This window comes from Salvelinus sp. IW2-2015, linkage group LG36 (assembly GCF_002910315.2).
Source record: "Salvelinus sp. IW2-2015 linkage group LG36, ASM291031v2, whole genome shotgun sequence".
NCBI lineage: Eukaryota > Metazoa > Chordata > Actinopteri > Salmoniformes > Salmonidae > Salvelinus > Salvelinus sp. IW2-2015.
This window is the reverse complement of record NC_036875.1, coordinates 10,207,494-10,222,481: the sequence shown is the minus strand read 5'-3', so window position 1 is coordinate 10,222,481 and position 14,988 is coordinate 10,207,494. Positions and strand designations below refer to the sequence as shown.

The 14,988-nt window shown below is 41.8% G+C and overlaps 1 protein-coding gene across 1 annotated transcript in view; it reads right to left on the bottom strand.

Moving 5' to 3' along the window:
- The window catches only part of LOC111959841 (sodium-driven chloride bicarbonate exchanger), a 52,079-nt gene that overhangs the window by 3,088 nt on the left and 34,003 nt on the right, over nucleotides 1-14,988 (bottom strand). The window contains exons 11-23 of the mRNA XM_023981652.3: nucleotides 14,819-14,965; nucleotides 14,610-14,704; nucleotides 13,407-13,581; nucleotides 12,065-12,198; nucleotides 10,906-11,151; nucleotides 10,014-10,119; nucleotides 6,436-6,597; nucleotides 5,902-6,015; nucleotides 5,620-5,781; nucleotides 4,904-5,155; nucleotides 3,253-3,321; nucleotides 2,870-3,043; nucleotides 1,884-2,006 (exon numbers count right to left, since the gene is read on the bottom strand). Coding sequence (XP_023837420.1) covers nucleotides 1,884-2,006; nucleotides 2,870-3,043; nucleotides 3,253-3,321; nucleotides 4,904-5,155; nucleotides 5,620-5,781; nucleotides 5,902-6,015; nucleotides 6,436-6,597; nucleotides 10,014-10,119; nucleotides 10,906-11,151; nucleotides 12,065-12,198; nucleotides 13,407-13,581; nucleotides 14,610-14,704; nucleotides 14,819-14,965 — 1,959 coding nt within the window. The remainder of the gene's footprint in view (nucleotides 1-1,883; nucleotides 2,007-2,869; nucleotides 3,044-3,252; nucleotides 3,322-4,903; nucleotides 5,156-5,619; nucleotides 5,782-5,901; nucleotides 6,016-6,435; nucleotides 6,598-10,013; nucleotides 10,120-10,905; nucleotides 11,152-12,064; nucleotides 12,199-13,406; nucleotides 13,582-14,609; nucleotides 14,705-14,818; nucleotides 14,966-14,988) is intronic.

Here is a 14,988-nt window from a genome sequence, read left to right as displayed (position 1 = left end):
AATCCACCTCTCTAAAAACAAGTCTCTCACCGTTGCCGCCTGCTATATGACCACCCTCTGCCCCCAGCTGTGCTCTGGACACTATATGTGAACTGATTGCCCCCATCTATCTTCAGAGCTCTGCTGCTAGGCGACCTAAATTTGAACATGCTCAACACCCCAGCCACCCTACAATCTAAGCTTGATGCCCTCAATCTCACACAAACATCAATGAACCTACCAGGTACCACCCCAATTCCGTAAACACGGGTACCCTCATAGATATCATCCTAACAAACTTGCCCTCCAAATACACTCTGCTGTTTTCAACCAAGATCTCAGCGATCACTGCCTCATTGCCTGCATCCGTAATGGGTCAGGCGTCAAACGACCTACTCATCACTGTCAAACGCTCCCTGAAACACTTCAGCGAGCAGGCCTTTCTAATCGACCTGGCCGGGTATCCTGGAAGGATATTGATCTCATCCCGTCAGTAGAGGATGCCTGGACATTTTTTTTAAATGCCCTTCCTCACCATCTTGAATAAGCATGCCCCATTCAAGAAATTTAGAACCAGGACAGATATAGCCCTTGGTTCTCTCTGACCTGACTGTCCTTAACCAACAGAAAAACATCCTATGGCGTTCTGCATTAGCATCGAACAGCCCCCGTGATATGCAACTTTTCAGGGGAGCCAGAAACCAATACACCAGCAGTTAGAACAGCCAAGGCTAGCTTTTTCAAGCAGAAATTTGCTTCCTGCAACACAAATTCAAAAAAGTTCTGGGACACCGTAAAGTCCATGGAGAATAAGAACACCTCCTCCCAGCTTCCAACCGCTCTGAAGATAGGAAACACTGTCACCACCGACAAACCCACTATAATTGAGAATTCAATAAGCATTTTTCTACGGCTGGCCATGCTTTCCACCTGGCTACCCCTATTTTTATTTATTTATACATATATTTGTTTGCCTTCACCTCCCTTATCTCACCTCACTTGCTCACATTGTATATAGACTTATTTTTTTCACTGTATTATTGACTATATGTTTGTTTTACTCCATGTGTAACTATGTGTTGTTGTATGTGTCGAACTGCTTTGCTTTATCTTGGCCAGGTCGCAATTGTAAATGAGAAYGTGTTCTCAATTTGCCTACCTGGTTAAATAAAGGTTAAATAAATAAAATAAAAAAAATATAGGTTCGTGCCGTGAAAAGATCTTCGTGGGCTATACTCGGCCTTGTCTCAGGGTAGTAAGTTGGTGGTTGAAGATATCCCTCTAGTGGTGTGGGGGCTGTGCTTTGGCAAAGTGGGTGGGGTTATATCCTGCCTGGTTGGCCCTGTCCGGGGGTATAGTCGGACAGGGCCACAGTGTCTCCCGACCCCTCCTGTCTCAGCCTCCAGTAATTATACTGCAATAGTTTGTGTCGGGGGGCTTGGGTCAGTCTGTTATATCTGGAGTATTTCTCCTGTCTTATCCGGTGTCCTGTGTGAATTTAAGTATGCTCTTTCTCTTTCTCTCTCTCTCGCTCTTCTCTCGGAGGACCTGAGCCCTAGGGAGGAGGACCTGAGCCCTCCTGCCTTTCTAGGGAGCTTTTCCTAGCCACCGTGCTTCTACATCTGCATTGCTTGCTGTTTGGGGTTTTAGGCTGGGTTTCTGTATAGCACTTTGTGACATTGGCTGATGTAAAACAGGCTTTATAAATACATTTGCTTTGATTTGATACTCTAAATAACCAAATTCATGTTGTTACGTTCAAAAGAATACAATATAAAAATCGCTGGCACCATTCAAACCAATGAGGGTTTGGAACTTTAAAGCCAATTATCTCAGAATCATCTTTTTGCAGATAGAACCTTATAACAAGCTCTCGCTTTGTTATGTTGATGCTATTTTCATACCTCTTCTTCAGCATCCTTCAATTTCTTCTTCTTACTCTCTGGCATGAGATCATCCAGCCAGCTCATCTCTCTCTTGGTGAAGAAGCAATCCATCAGCTTCCTAATGAACACCAGAGCCAACACCTGCAAGGAACACAAACACACTTACTACTTAACTTACTATTCACGGATTGTATGTTTCGTCAAAATGTAGTTTTGAACGGATGCCTGACTGAGCATTCTACTCAATGCATCAAGGAGCGCTGATGAACATTTAATCAAAAGTGCATTACGGTGGCTTGGAAATACAACGACATTCAAACGGGGCAAATTATTAGTAGGAAAACCTTTTGTCATCATTTTGATGTCACCAAATTTACTTTAGATGCAGTATAACATTAGCTAGCTAGCTAAAATTGGGGGGCACCGGGTTTTAGCTAGCTAACGTTATCATTGCTAGCTATTTTTGCTAGCTAATGACAACATTGCCATCTGTCTAAAGTTAATTTGACAACATGATAATGCTGGCAAAGTTGTTTCCTACAAAATATTTCACTACTTTATCAATGTCATCACATTTCCATGCAGTATAGTGTAATTTCGACGAAACAGTAGTTATCCTCCGTCCAGAATGGCTGAGTTTATCACCACTTTAGGGCAYCACTATGGTGCCGCCGATAGAGGGGGGCTTGAGAACGCTCAAAACAATGGCATGACGTGACCGAGTGATACTCAGACAAAATGATCTACGTAAATAAACCTTGTCCCAGCAAGACCGGCCCATAGGGCAGGAGCCTATCTCCTGTTTCTGGTGTGCATCTATGCAGCTTGATGTACAAGTAACGTTACACCCACTGGACAGAACGGATTCTAATGTATAACTTAAGTCAATGGCTATACTGTACATCTCATAGTGGTGCTAATTGTGTTAAACTACAATGTGGCCAAATAAATCTACATGTAACCTATGACCCAGGGAGAAAGCTAGGAGAAAGGCATTTGCGAACCATCATGGGGAAGACGATGGCATAATTGGAGGTCTTGATGACCCAGAGCATGACCAGGCAGCTGAGCTGGATGATGGTGAAGAGGTGGACCTTCCTCAGGGGAACGTATCTCAGGTAGATGAAGTCTGGCTGGTGCTTGGCTGGCATGCCAAACAGCTTCAGACGGTCAAAGAACTGATGAGCAATAGAACAAAGGCTTATATGACAACCTCAGGAGAATTAAATTCAGGCCAACTGTGTTGTGATAAGTCTGCATTTTCTCAGATGGTCTTTTTGAACTTAGCTTTAGATGTTAGCCAAGTGTGTTAGAACTTAGCCTTACAAGCCTATTTTGACTGAGAGTGTATATTAACTGTATCTGAGTGTGCTTAGTGACATCTTACCTGTATTCCTCTGAGCGAAGATGCTCCCATGTACAGGAATACTCCATACAAGACAGGCATGGGAATATACTGAAGGGATKAGAGCAATCATATTATGATTCAGCATCAGTAAAGACAGGAAACAGTCAAAAACGTGGGATTGAACCATATAAAACATAATGGTATAAATTATCTGTTCACTTTGAGGCACTGCAGACTAATACTCTGGGTGCAAAATAAATACAACTTGAGCAAGACAGAGACACTTATATTGCATTCGGAAAGTATTCAGACCCATTGACTTTTTCCACATTTTAATACGTTATAGCCTTATTCAAAAATTTATAAATGTTGTTTTTCTCGTCAATCTACACACAATACCCTATAACGACAAAGTGAAAAGAGGTTTTTAGAAATGTTTGCAAATTATTAAAAATAAAAAACAGAAATACCTTATTTACATAAGTATTCAGACCCTTTGCTATGAGACTCGAAATTGAGCTCTGGTGCATCCTGTTTCCATTGATCATCCTTGAGATGTTTCCACAACTTGATTGGAGTCCACCTGTGGTAAATTCAATTGATTGGACATGATTTGGAAAAGCACACACCTGTCTATATAAGGTCCCACAGTTGACAGTKTATGTCAAAGCAAAAACCAAGCCAAGGGGTCAAAGGAATTGTCTGTAGAGCTCTAAGACAGGATGGTGTCGAGACACAAATCTGGGGAAAGGTATCAACAAATTTCTGCAGCATTGAAGGTCCCCAAGAAAATAGTGGAACCACCAAGACTCTTCCTAGGGCTCGCGCCCGGTCAAACTGAGCAATCGGGGGAGAAGGGCCTTGGTCAGGGAGGTGACAGAAGGGCCTTGGTCACTCTGACAGAGCTCCAGAGTTCCTCTGTGAAGATGGGAGAACCTTCCAGAAGGACAACCATCTCTGCAGCACTCCACCAATCAGGCCTTTATGGTAGAATGGCCAGACRGAAGCCACTCCTCAGTAAAAGGCACATGACAGCCCGCTTGGAGTTTGCCAAAAGGCACCTAAAGGACTCTCAGACCATGAGAAACAAGATTCTCTGGTCTGATGAAACCAAGATTTAAGTCTTTGGCATGAATGCCAAGCGTCACGTCCGGAGGAAACCTGGCACCATCCCTACGGTGAAGCATGGTGGTGTCAGCATCATGCTGTGGGTATGTTTTTCAGAGGCAGGGACTGGGAAACTAGTCAGGATCGAGGGAAAGCTGAACGGAGCAAAGTACAGAGAGATCCTTGATGAAAACCTGCTCAAGAGTGCTCAGGACCTCAGACTGGGGCGAAGGTTCACCTTCCAACAGGACAACGACCCTAAGCACACAGCCAAGACAACGCAGGAGTGGCTTCASGACAAGTTTCTGAATGTCCTTTGAGTGGCCCAGCCAGAGCCCGGACTTGAACCTAATCTCTGGAGAGACCTGAAAATAGCTGTGCAGCGACGCTCCCCATCCATAGATTGATGAGGGGGAAAAACGATTTAAKCAATTTTAGAATAAGTCTGTAACATAAAATGTGGAAACGTGAAGGGGTCTGAATATTTTCCGAATGCACTGTATATTACACTGTGATAGGAAAAGCCTTTGGACAGTCCGGAGACTAGGGCCAACACAATATGAGCTCAGAGAAGCTATCTGACCTTGAGCACAGAGGTCATGAAGACGGAGCAGCCCATGAGCAGGAAGATCATGAGGCCGGTGAAGCGCTGCTCCCGGATGCCCAGGAATTTGGGCTGTTCCCCGGGGGCCGAGCACTCCGACTCCAGCTTCAGACTGTTGACGTGGGAGATGGAGAGCACGGTGGCAGCCACGAACCAGGGCAGCCCCATGATGGAGCACACTCCCAGCATGATGCCCACCACGAACAGATCCAGATGGTACCCACAGCCTTTCTGTGGGAATTKATAGACAATACAGCACAACTGAGAATGCCTACTCAATATTTAGGAACGGCAACATTTTAAAATACAATGTTTCAAGAAATGATGTTGACAGAAGTGCTCCACTGTCAAAATGTTGACTACTCTGCAAAGATAAACTTAATCCATATCAACAACCAGTACCAAACACTTTACAACATTTCATAATAAACTACACATGCACCAAACCAAAGCCTTCTAAACAAGTAACAGTCAGGCTATGGTGTACAAAGCCTCCCAGATGATCTGAGCCTCCCCATTCCAGTAGCCTACTGCAGGGTTTCCCAAACTCGGTCCTGGGGTGCACCTTYTGKTTTTTGGCCTAGCRCTACACAGCTGATTCAAATAATCAAAGCTTGATAATGAGTTTGGTTATTTGAATCAGCTGTGTGGTGCTAGGGCAAGGACCGACTTTGGGAAACACTGGTCTAWAGTACCTTTAGTTTGTGTTCCTTCCTGTTGATGATGACTGCGGTGATCTGTTGGTCCATAAAGATGAGGATAGTGCAGAGCAGAGCAGGGATCACTGTTACTAAGGTGGTCCACCAAGGGTTKCCGCCTAACGGGCTGATCAACCAACCACGGTCATCTCTGGTCGGCTGCAAGAATTTAGGTTATTGGTAAATATTGCATCTACATAGCATGGCGATTGTCCATAGTGTAGAGTRTCTTGAGTAAAAATGTATAATCACATTGTAATATCTTGTTATCTACCTCACCTTAAACACACTGGGGACTTTTAGTTTTGGAGATGGGACCCCTAAGACATAGTCCACCAGGACCATGGTAAAGATGGTGATGAACACAGCAAAGTCACTGATGACAGCTCTCAACTGTGCAAGAGAGGGGTGCATGTCAACTGTCTGGTCTTATCACAGGAAACATCTATATTATTGTTTAATATCAAACTACTATGTCAATCACAGATWTCACAGGTAAATCAAACACAGAGCACCTTGGTTGTTGATTCAATTCTCACATGGGCCACACATTTTGCTTGAAGAAAAAAGCGGGGTTCTGTGCTCAGACAACGGGAGAAAAAGTACTGCCATAAACCATAATAGAATCCAAAGAAAGTGGTGGAGGCGGACGCTTCTCCATTAGAAACTCCGACAGTACTCACATATGACCACTAGAGTGCTCCACTGCACCATAAAACTCAGGAGCATGACAGAAACCCTGTCTGCAGTCTACAAACACATAACAGATACAAATGAGTGGGATTACAGTAGGAACTGGGTCTGCTGCCTTACCTTGGTGGGGAAGTAACGGCTGAACTTGAACTCTTTGAGGAAAGCCGACATCAAGACAGTGGAGAAGAAGAGAACGACAGACCAGAAGAGAACATCTGGAATGTAGGGTCCATGAGGGCCACAGGCGGTGCCCACAAACTCCCCTCGCCTCTTTATGCAGCCCTGCAACAACATGTGGTCATTCAAAACATCCTGTGTTACAGGGTTGGCGTCAAATCCATTTCAAATCAGTCAATTTACACGGACAAGGTGACTGAGTGTATAGGGGATGTTGTTCCAAATGTGACTATTAAAACCTACCCAAACCAGAAACCATTGATAGATGGCAGCATTCCCGCAAAAAACTGAAAGCGTGAACCATCGCATTTAATCATGGCAAGGTGACTGGGAATATGGTTGAATACAAACAGTGTAGTTATTCCCTCCGATAGGCAATCAAACATGCAAAACATCAGTACAGAGACAAACTGGAGTCGCAATTCAATGGCTCAGACACAAGACGTATGTGGCAGGGTCTACAGACAATCACTGATTACAAAGGGAAAACCAGCCAAGTAGCGGACACCAACACGGCCTGTTCMCCCCGCTATTATCCAGAAGGCGAGGTCAGTACAGGTGCATCAAAGCTGGGACCGAGAGAGTGAAAAACAGCTCCTATCTCAAGGCCATCAGACTGTTAAATAGCCATCACTAGCCGGCTACCACCCGGCTACTCAACCCTGCACCATAGAGGCTGCTGCCCTATATACAGTTGAAGTCGGAAGTTTACATACACTTAGGTTAGAGTCATTAAAACTCGTTTTTCAACCACTCAACAAATTTCTTATAAACAATCTATAGTTTTGGCAAGTCGGTTAGGACATCTACTTTGTGCATGACACAAGTAATTTTTCCAACAATTGTTTACAGACAGATTATTTCACTTATAATTCACTGTATCACAATTCCAGTGGGTCAGAAGTTTACATACACTAAGTTGACTGTGCCTTTAAACAGCTTGGAAAATTCCAGAAAATTATGTCATAGCTTTAGAAGCTTCTGATAGGCTAATTGACATCATTTGAGTCAATTGGAGGTGTACCTGTGGATGTATTTTAAGGCCTTCCTTCAAACTCAGTGCCTCTTTGCTTGACATCAAAAGAAAATCAGCCAATACCAAAGAAAAATAAATGTAGACCTCCACAAGTCTGGTTCATCCTTGCGAGCAATTTCCAAATGCCTGAAGGTACCACATTCATCTGTACAAACAATAGTATACAAGTATAAACACCATGGGACCACGCAGCCGTCATACCGCTCAGGAAGGAGATGCGTTCTGTGTCCTAGAGATGAACGTACTTTGCTACAAAATGTGTAAATCAATCCCAGAATAACAGCAAAGGACCTTCTGAAGATGCTGGAGGAAACAGGTACAAAAGTATCTATATCCACAGTAAAACGAGTCCTATATCGACATAACCTGAAAGGCAGCTCAGCAAGGAAGAAGCCACTGCTTCAAAACCGCCATAAAAAATGAGACCTACAAACCTGACTCAGTTACACAAGCTCTGTCAGGAGGAATGTGCCAAAATTCACCCAATTTATTGTRGGAAGCTTGTGGAAGGCTACCCGAAATGTTTGACCCAAGTTAAACCATTTAAAGGCAATGCTACCAAATACTAATTTGAGTGTATGTAAACTTCTGACCCACTGGGAATGTGATGAAAGAAATAAAAGTTGAAATAAATCATTCTCTCTACTATTATTCTGACATTTCACATTCTTAAAATAAAGTGGTGATCCCAACTGACCTAAAACAGGGAATATTTACTAGGATTAAATGACAGGAATTGTGAAAAACTGAGTTTAAATGTATTTGGCTAAGGTGTATGTAAACTTCCGACTTCAACTGTACATAGACATGGAATAACTGGCCACTTTAATAATGGAACACTAGTCCCTTTAATAATGTTTACATACTGCTTTACTCATCTTATATGTATATACTGTATTCTATTCTACTTTAGTCAATGCCACTCCGACATTACTCATCCTAGTATTTACACTACCGTTCAAAAGTTTGCGGTCACTAAGAAAGTTTTAAAAAAGTCCATTAAAATAACATGAAATTGATCAGAAATACAGTGTAGACATTGTTAATGTTGTAAATTACTATTGTAGCTGTAAACGGTAGATTCTTTATGGAATATCTACATAGGCGTACAGAGGCCCATTATCAGCAACCATCACTCCTGCGTTCCAATGGCACGTTGTGTTAGCTAATCCAAGTTTATCATTTTAAAAGGCTAATTGATCATTAGAAAACCCTTTTGCAATTATGTTAGCACAGCTGGAAACTGGCCTTTAGACTTTAGATTTTAGAGTATCTGGAGTATCTGGAGCATCAGCATTTGTGGGTTAGATTACAGGCTCAAAATGGCTCAAAATAACTTTCTTCTGAAACTCATCAGTTTATTCTTGTTCTGAGAAATGAAGGCTATTCCATGCGAGAAATTGCCAAGAAACTGAAGATCTCGTACAACGCTGTGTACTACCCCTTCACAGAACAGCACAACCTGGCTCTAACCAGAATAGAAAGAGGAGTGGGAGGCCCTGGTGCACAACTGAGCAAGAGGACAAGTACATTAGAGAGTCTAGTTTGAGAAACAGATGGCTCAACTGGCAGCATCATTAAATAGCACCCGCAAATGAACACCAGTCTCAACGTCAACAGTGAAGAGGCGACACCGGGATGCTGGCCTTCTAAGGCAGCTACAAAGAAAAAGCCATATTTTGGACTGGTCAATAAAAATAAAAGATTAAGATAGGCAAAAGAACAGACACTGGACAGAGGAACTCTGCCTCGAAGGCCAGCATCCCGGAGCCGCCTCTTCACTGTTGACATTGASACTGGTGTTTTGCAGGTACTATTTAATGAAGCTGCCGTAGAGGAGTTGTGAGGCATCTGTTTCTCAAACTAGACACCCTAATGTACTTGTCCTGTTGCTCAGTTGTGCACCAGGGAGCACTGTTGGAGCTAGGAACACAAGCATTTCGCTACATCCGCAATAACATCTGCTAAATATGTGTATGTGACCAATACAATTTGATTTGATTTGAATTAACTGAAATTACAATTTGAAAGAATTCTCAGAGCATTTAAGGAAATTGGAATTGGAGCATCCTGCATTTAAATGGAATTGACCCCAGGGTCCTGCTGGGATAAGAGCATCCTTGTCCACAAAAAGTTAAATTAATACTAAAAATGTGTTTTTATGATTTGTCATGGGGTAATCCAGAGTAATCCAGCCCACATGTCCTTAATCTCCTGCACTGGGCCAGCTCCATCTGGGAGAGCCTGCCACTTTGTGTGGAACAACCTAAATGTGCGCTTTTTTGGTCTCTACCATCATGCTGCTTAATCAAAAAATACAATACAACATTTCCTTTTGTGTGTAGGGTAAAACGTTTATCCTCAACATGTGACAAAACCTGGAAAAACCACGGGACTAACCATGGTTTCTATTTACAGTATGCATCATCTTCCTAATTTTGCCTGATCCTATCAACAAATTATGCCACACCCTCTCATACACTACCTTGACCTCAAGTGCCTCCCAATAGATCTCCGAAGCAGTGATGTTGTTCTGCTCCCAGTACCGTAGGGTGGCATTACTGGGATCCGGAGGTTCAACACATGAACACCTATGGAAACAACAGAACACTTCACCATCAAATCCCTTACCGATCACGATCATCTCAAATGCTATGCTGGACTTCTTTCAAACACAAGTTAAGATTTTGCTGTCATTCTGAACTCTAAGGGACGGTTTGCTTGACACAGATTATGCCTAGTTCTGGATTAAGATGCACCTTAAGAGGCCAAGAAGATGATCAAGGACCTCAGCGACCCGAGATGGTCTGTTCACTCTACCTTCTAGTAGAAAGAGACGGTACAGGTGCATCAAAGAGAAACTGAAAAACAGCTTCTATCTTCAGGCCATCCCTAGCCACCTGGGAATCTGCCCTGCAGTTTGAGACTAATGTGCCGTGTACTGTATATAGAGAGTCATTGAACGCTGGTCACCTAATATTCTGTTTATATACTGTTGTTTACTCACTGTGTATTTATACTGTATTCTTGACATAGCCCATCCTAATATACCTACTACTGTACATACCAATTTATATCCAAATGATATACTGTCTATACACACCACATATTTATATTCTGGTTCTGACACACGCTCACTCTAATATACAGTATCTTCTCAGGATTATTAATTGGACCCGTTCTGTAATTTTTTTTCTCTTCATTTTTAGCTTTTTTTTATTTGTGTTATTTTTAATTGTACTTGCGAGACATTCTATTGCACTGTTGGAGTTAGCACCACAAGCATTTCGCTGCACCTGCTATAACACCTGCAAATCTGTGTACGCGATCAATAAATGTTGATTTGATTTGATTCAGTGGAGTGAGTGCACACTTACGAGTATCGTGTGAGTTTGTCCAGGTTGTTGTTCATGTTGATGGGGTAGTGTTCCCCCAGGTGGATGAGCTTCTCCAAGGCCTCGTAGATGAAGATGATGCAGATGAGCGAGGCGAAGGCCTCCTCTGTGAATCGTGTGATGTAACAGACCAGGGAGCTGGCATCTGTGGCTACCAGGAGCAGACAGAGGAATGCTGTCCACAGCCCTATACAGGTTCTCAGTGAGAGGTAGGATAATCCATACTCCCTGAGGACAGAGTGCAAAACATCCCTTTTATTTTATATTTTTTAATGTAATCTTTATTTATTCAGGAAAAGGGCAGCTCAATTAAAAAATACATAGCTCCTTCACAGTACAGTGCATACACAGCACCGGAAGAGAAATCACTGACACTGCAGCACTAACATTTCGTATATTATATGACAACATCTGTGAGGTGTTTACCTCCTATCTGATCTATCTGCAGGATATGGGATCTGAGGTTGTCATTATCACAATGGTATTTTAATATTACTTAAAGCAGTATAGAACATTAAAACAAATGATCAATGTACTATGGCAGTACTGTATATGACATCCGGTCATCCTACATCAGTATGTGACCTTAACTATTGTTATAGGGATGGATGATCATCATGCAATCAAATCACACGTTATCAGATGTGGTGGCAGAATTTGGGGTGAGCTGTTGTAACTTCTCAAGGGATATGTTCTGTGTTGGACTGTGATGTTATGCCTTTCACAGACTCCTGGTATGTCTGCACCCTAACACAAGGCCATTCCAGAACTGTGTTCCAGAACTGTTGCTTGTATTGAAAGAACTGTTGTGTAAAAATATGATTGTATTATCACCTCCCACTATATAAGGGACATATAACCATTTATTATTTGAGTTCATCCCTGTGAAATCAGAGGTGGATCTCCCCTCCAGCTCCTTGTATTAAAGAATGTTCTATTATATCATTCTATTATATTATATATCTGCCTTAATCTTTGGATCGAATTTTCCACAAMACAGAGATGCGAGTACAGAAATGGCCTGAGTGCTATAGACAATACATAGAGATTATTAATCATGTGGGCCCATAGCGTTATACTACTATATATATAATTATAACTATATATAACAATACAACTATACTGTTGTCAACAAACTTACTTGCAGAATTTGTACAATATCTTCTCAAACACCAGCACAGGCCCTGTGCTGCCCAATATGGTGAGTGGCTGGCCAGCAAAGAGGGAATAAGCTATTCCTGTCATTGAGGCGCCAAACAGTGATTCAATTGCACTCTGCGGGACAAAGAAACATACACTGTAAACCCCAAGGCATTTTTAACTCAAATACTTCTAGTAAGTTGTACTCAAACTCAATGAAGTCATTATTACTTAAAATGTTAATGTGGTACTGACTCAAATCTACATGAGAAGTCACACCAACTACATTTTTTTTAACGTATGATATCACATTTWWAAAAATYCCAGCATGCTCTTTTGCAGGTTGATTTTATACAATTGTTTTTAACATCTGCATTTTTGCATGTACCTTGAGTTGATTGATTAAATGTTTAGCTACACAAATATTTTTCATAAACTTATCCAATCATTGAATTTTTGCATYCGTTACTGAAATGGTTGTTCCAGTTTAAATGGCTTAAGGTAGTTTCCTACCACTGTTCTTAACCCTGGCAGTCATTATGAATGTAAACTGTTGGATAGCCTAACGCTGGCTAGGTTCCAATAGGAATTACACATCACTTTGCAAGCCAACAGAATGTGATTTACAGTTAGAGTTGCAAAATTCTGGGAAATGTCCCAGGGTTTTCCAGAAATCCTGGTTGGAAGATACCTGAAAAAAATATTTGGGAAAGCTTGTGGAATTTTGCAACCCTACTTGCAGGACTGATGGGGCCTAACTATGAGTTTCAGGCCACTGTATAAGGCCTCACGATATGTAATGGTTCAATGATAATATTCACCTAGGAACTCACTTGGTTTAGGCCACAGGACTGAAAATAAACAAATTCAACAACCATGTCTCTGTCACTAACAAATACAGTCATCGATGGYAACTCTACAATTCAATCGAAAAGGCAAGGCACACTGGGAAATGATTGGAGGCGTGCCTATGTGGGGGCGTTAAATTTAAGTGTACCTTACAACAACAAACAAACTGCATTTGTGTTACTTATATGGAGGTAGTACTGCTCACTTCAGCTATTTAATCTTCTTAACTTAATTTTTTTTAGGTAATTGGTTTCCTCAAAATGTTTGAGCAGCCAGAATTGGTTTTACAGTGTAGATAATATTTATGAGCAAGAAAAATCTCTCAATAAATGTCTAAGCAGTTTATTATTCTATTACTGTGTATTTGATCGGGATGGGTTGCATCCTAAATGGAATGCTATTCCCTATATAGTGCATTACTTTGACCAGGTCGCAAAAGTAGTGCACTATGTAAGGAATAGGGAGCCATTTGGGATGAAACCATGGTGTCTTACTATGCGTCCTTCTGTTGCCTCTCCCAGTAAACCGCCGAACGTGATGACAGGTGACATGCAAGCACAGTACAGGAAGAGGAAGGAGGCCAAACACTGCAGACTGAGACCGTCTGTGTAGTCGGACAGGTAGTGGGGCGCCTTGCGTTTGATGTCCAACAAGAGACCACCAAATAATCTGTAAACATAATAATAATATAAACCATTAGCAGACACTTTTATCCAAAATGACTAATATTATTGTGTGCATACAAGTTTAGGTGGCTCCAGCAGGAGTCGAACCCACAATCCTGGCTTTGCAAGGTCCATGCTCTATCAACTAAGACACAGAACACCTACTGTATATCTAATACCAGCACAGATAAAATTATTTTATTTTATATAATGGTCATTCATTTAATCTCTTGTGACGCTCACATTGAAACTAACCTCCTAACAACTGCCTGCATTTCAAATCCATATCCAACCGCATAGGTAATCTGCTGTCTCGTGGTGAAGTGTGGATTTTGCAGTTGGAGCCTTTTTAAAAAAAAATTTTTTTAACTTGATGTACTCCTCACACTACTTAATGAGCATGAAATACTGTAGATAGAGTAATGAGGATGACTTCGCATGAGCTCATGCGGAAGAATATAGACCAGGCATTTGGGAACCCATTAATACTACACTCTGAGAAGAAAAGGTTGCAAATTGTACTCAAAATTGGTACAAACGCTTGTCACTATAGTTGTACACTATAAGGTACATCAATTGTACTATTAGTTATAGGTACATAATTGTACCCTTATAGGCCATGCTCAAACTTGAATTAACAGACTATACACAAATTTTCCCCTCACGGGTGGCAAAAAGAACTAACTGAAAGCCACTCCCCCACTAAGCCACACCTCCAATAATTATACCTTTCTATTCAAAATGTTGTGTACACAAATGTACCATTATACTAGATTGTCTGCACATATACTCTACTGTACCCTAATCGTACCATTATTCTGAGAGCGTATGGCAACCATTGCATGACTTTCGTCACACCTAAAATGAACTGCATGCAATGGYATCCTGGCCTCTGTCCAAGGTTCCGTAGATGTTTTTCAAAAAAATAGGTGAAAAACCYGGTTACTTTTAATCTATTGTTATTTCTTAATACACAACCACGACCACATACACTCACACTCTCTGAGCACCAGGCTGCCCCACCTCACCTACCGTCCTGTACGCTGCAGCTCCGGACCACCATGTCCCTCGTGCTCCTCTTCGTCACCTAGGTCTGTGCCGGTCTGTGCTGCAATCCTCCTCTTCTCCTGTTATTCAAAGAACACATATCTGTTATTTCTTTCATTTTTTTGAATGAAAGACAATGCTGTGATTTGTATGTCTGCTGATGACAGACTTGTTAAAGAAAAGGCTAAACTCACCTGAGACGGCACATTTTTTGGTGGCTCTATTCGTATAGAAGGATCCCACTCCCCTGGTGGCAGGACAGTAACTTGGTCCAGGAACTCATCGATTCCAGCAATCAGATCATTGCGGTCCTTCGCTTTGTAGGCAACATCATGGAAAACCTTGGAACGAAGAACAAGAATAA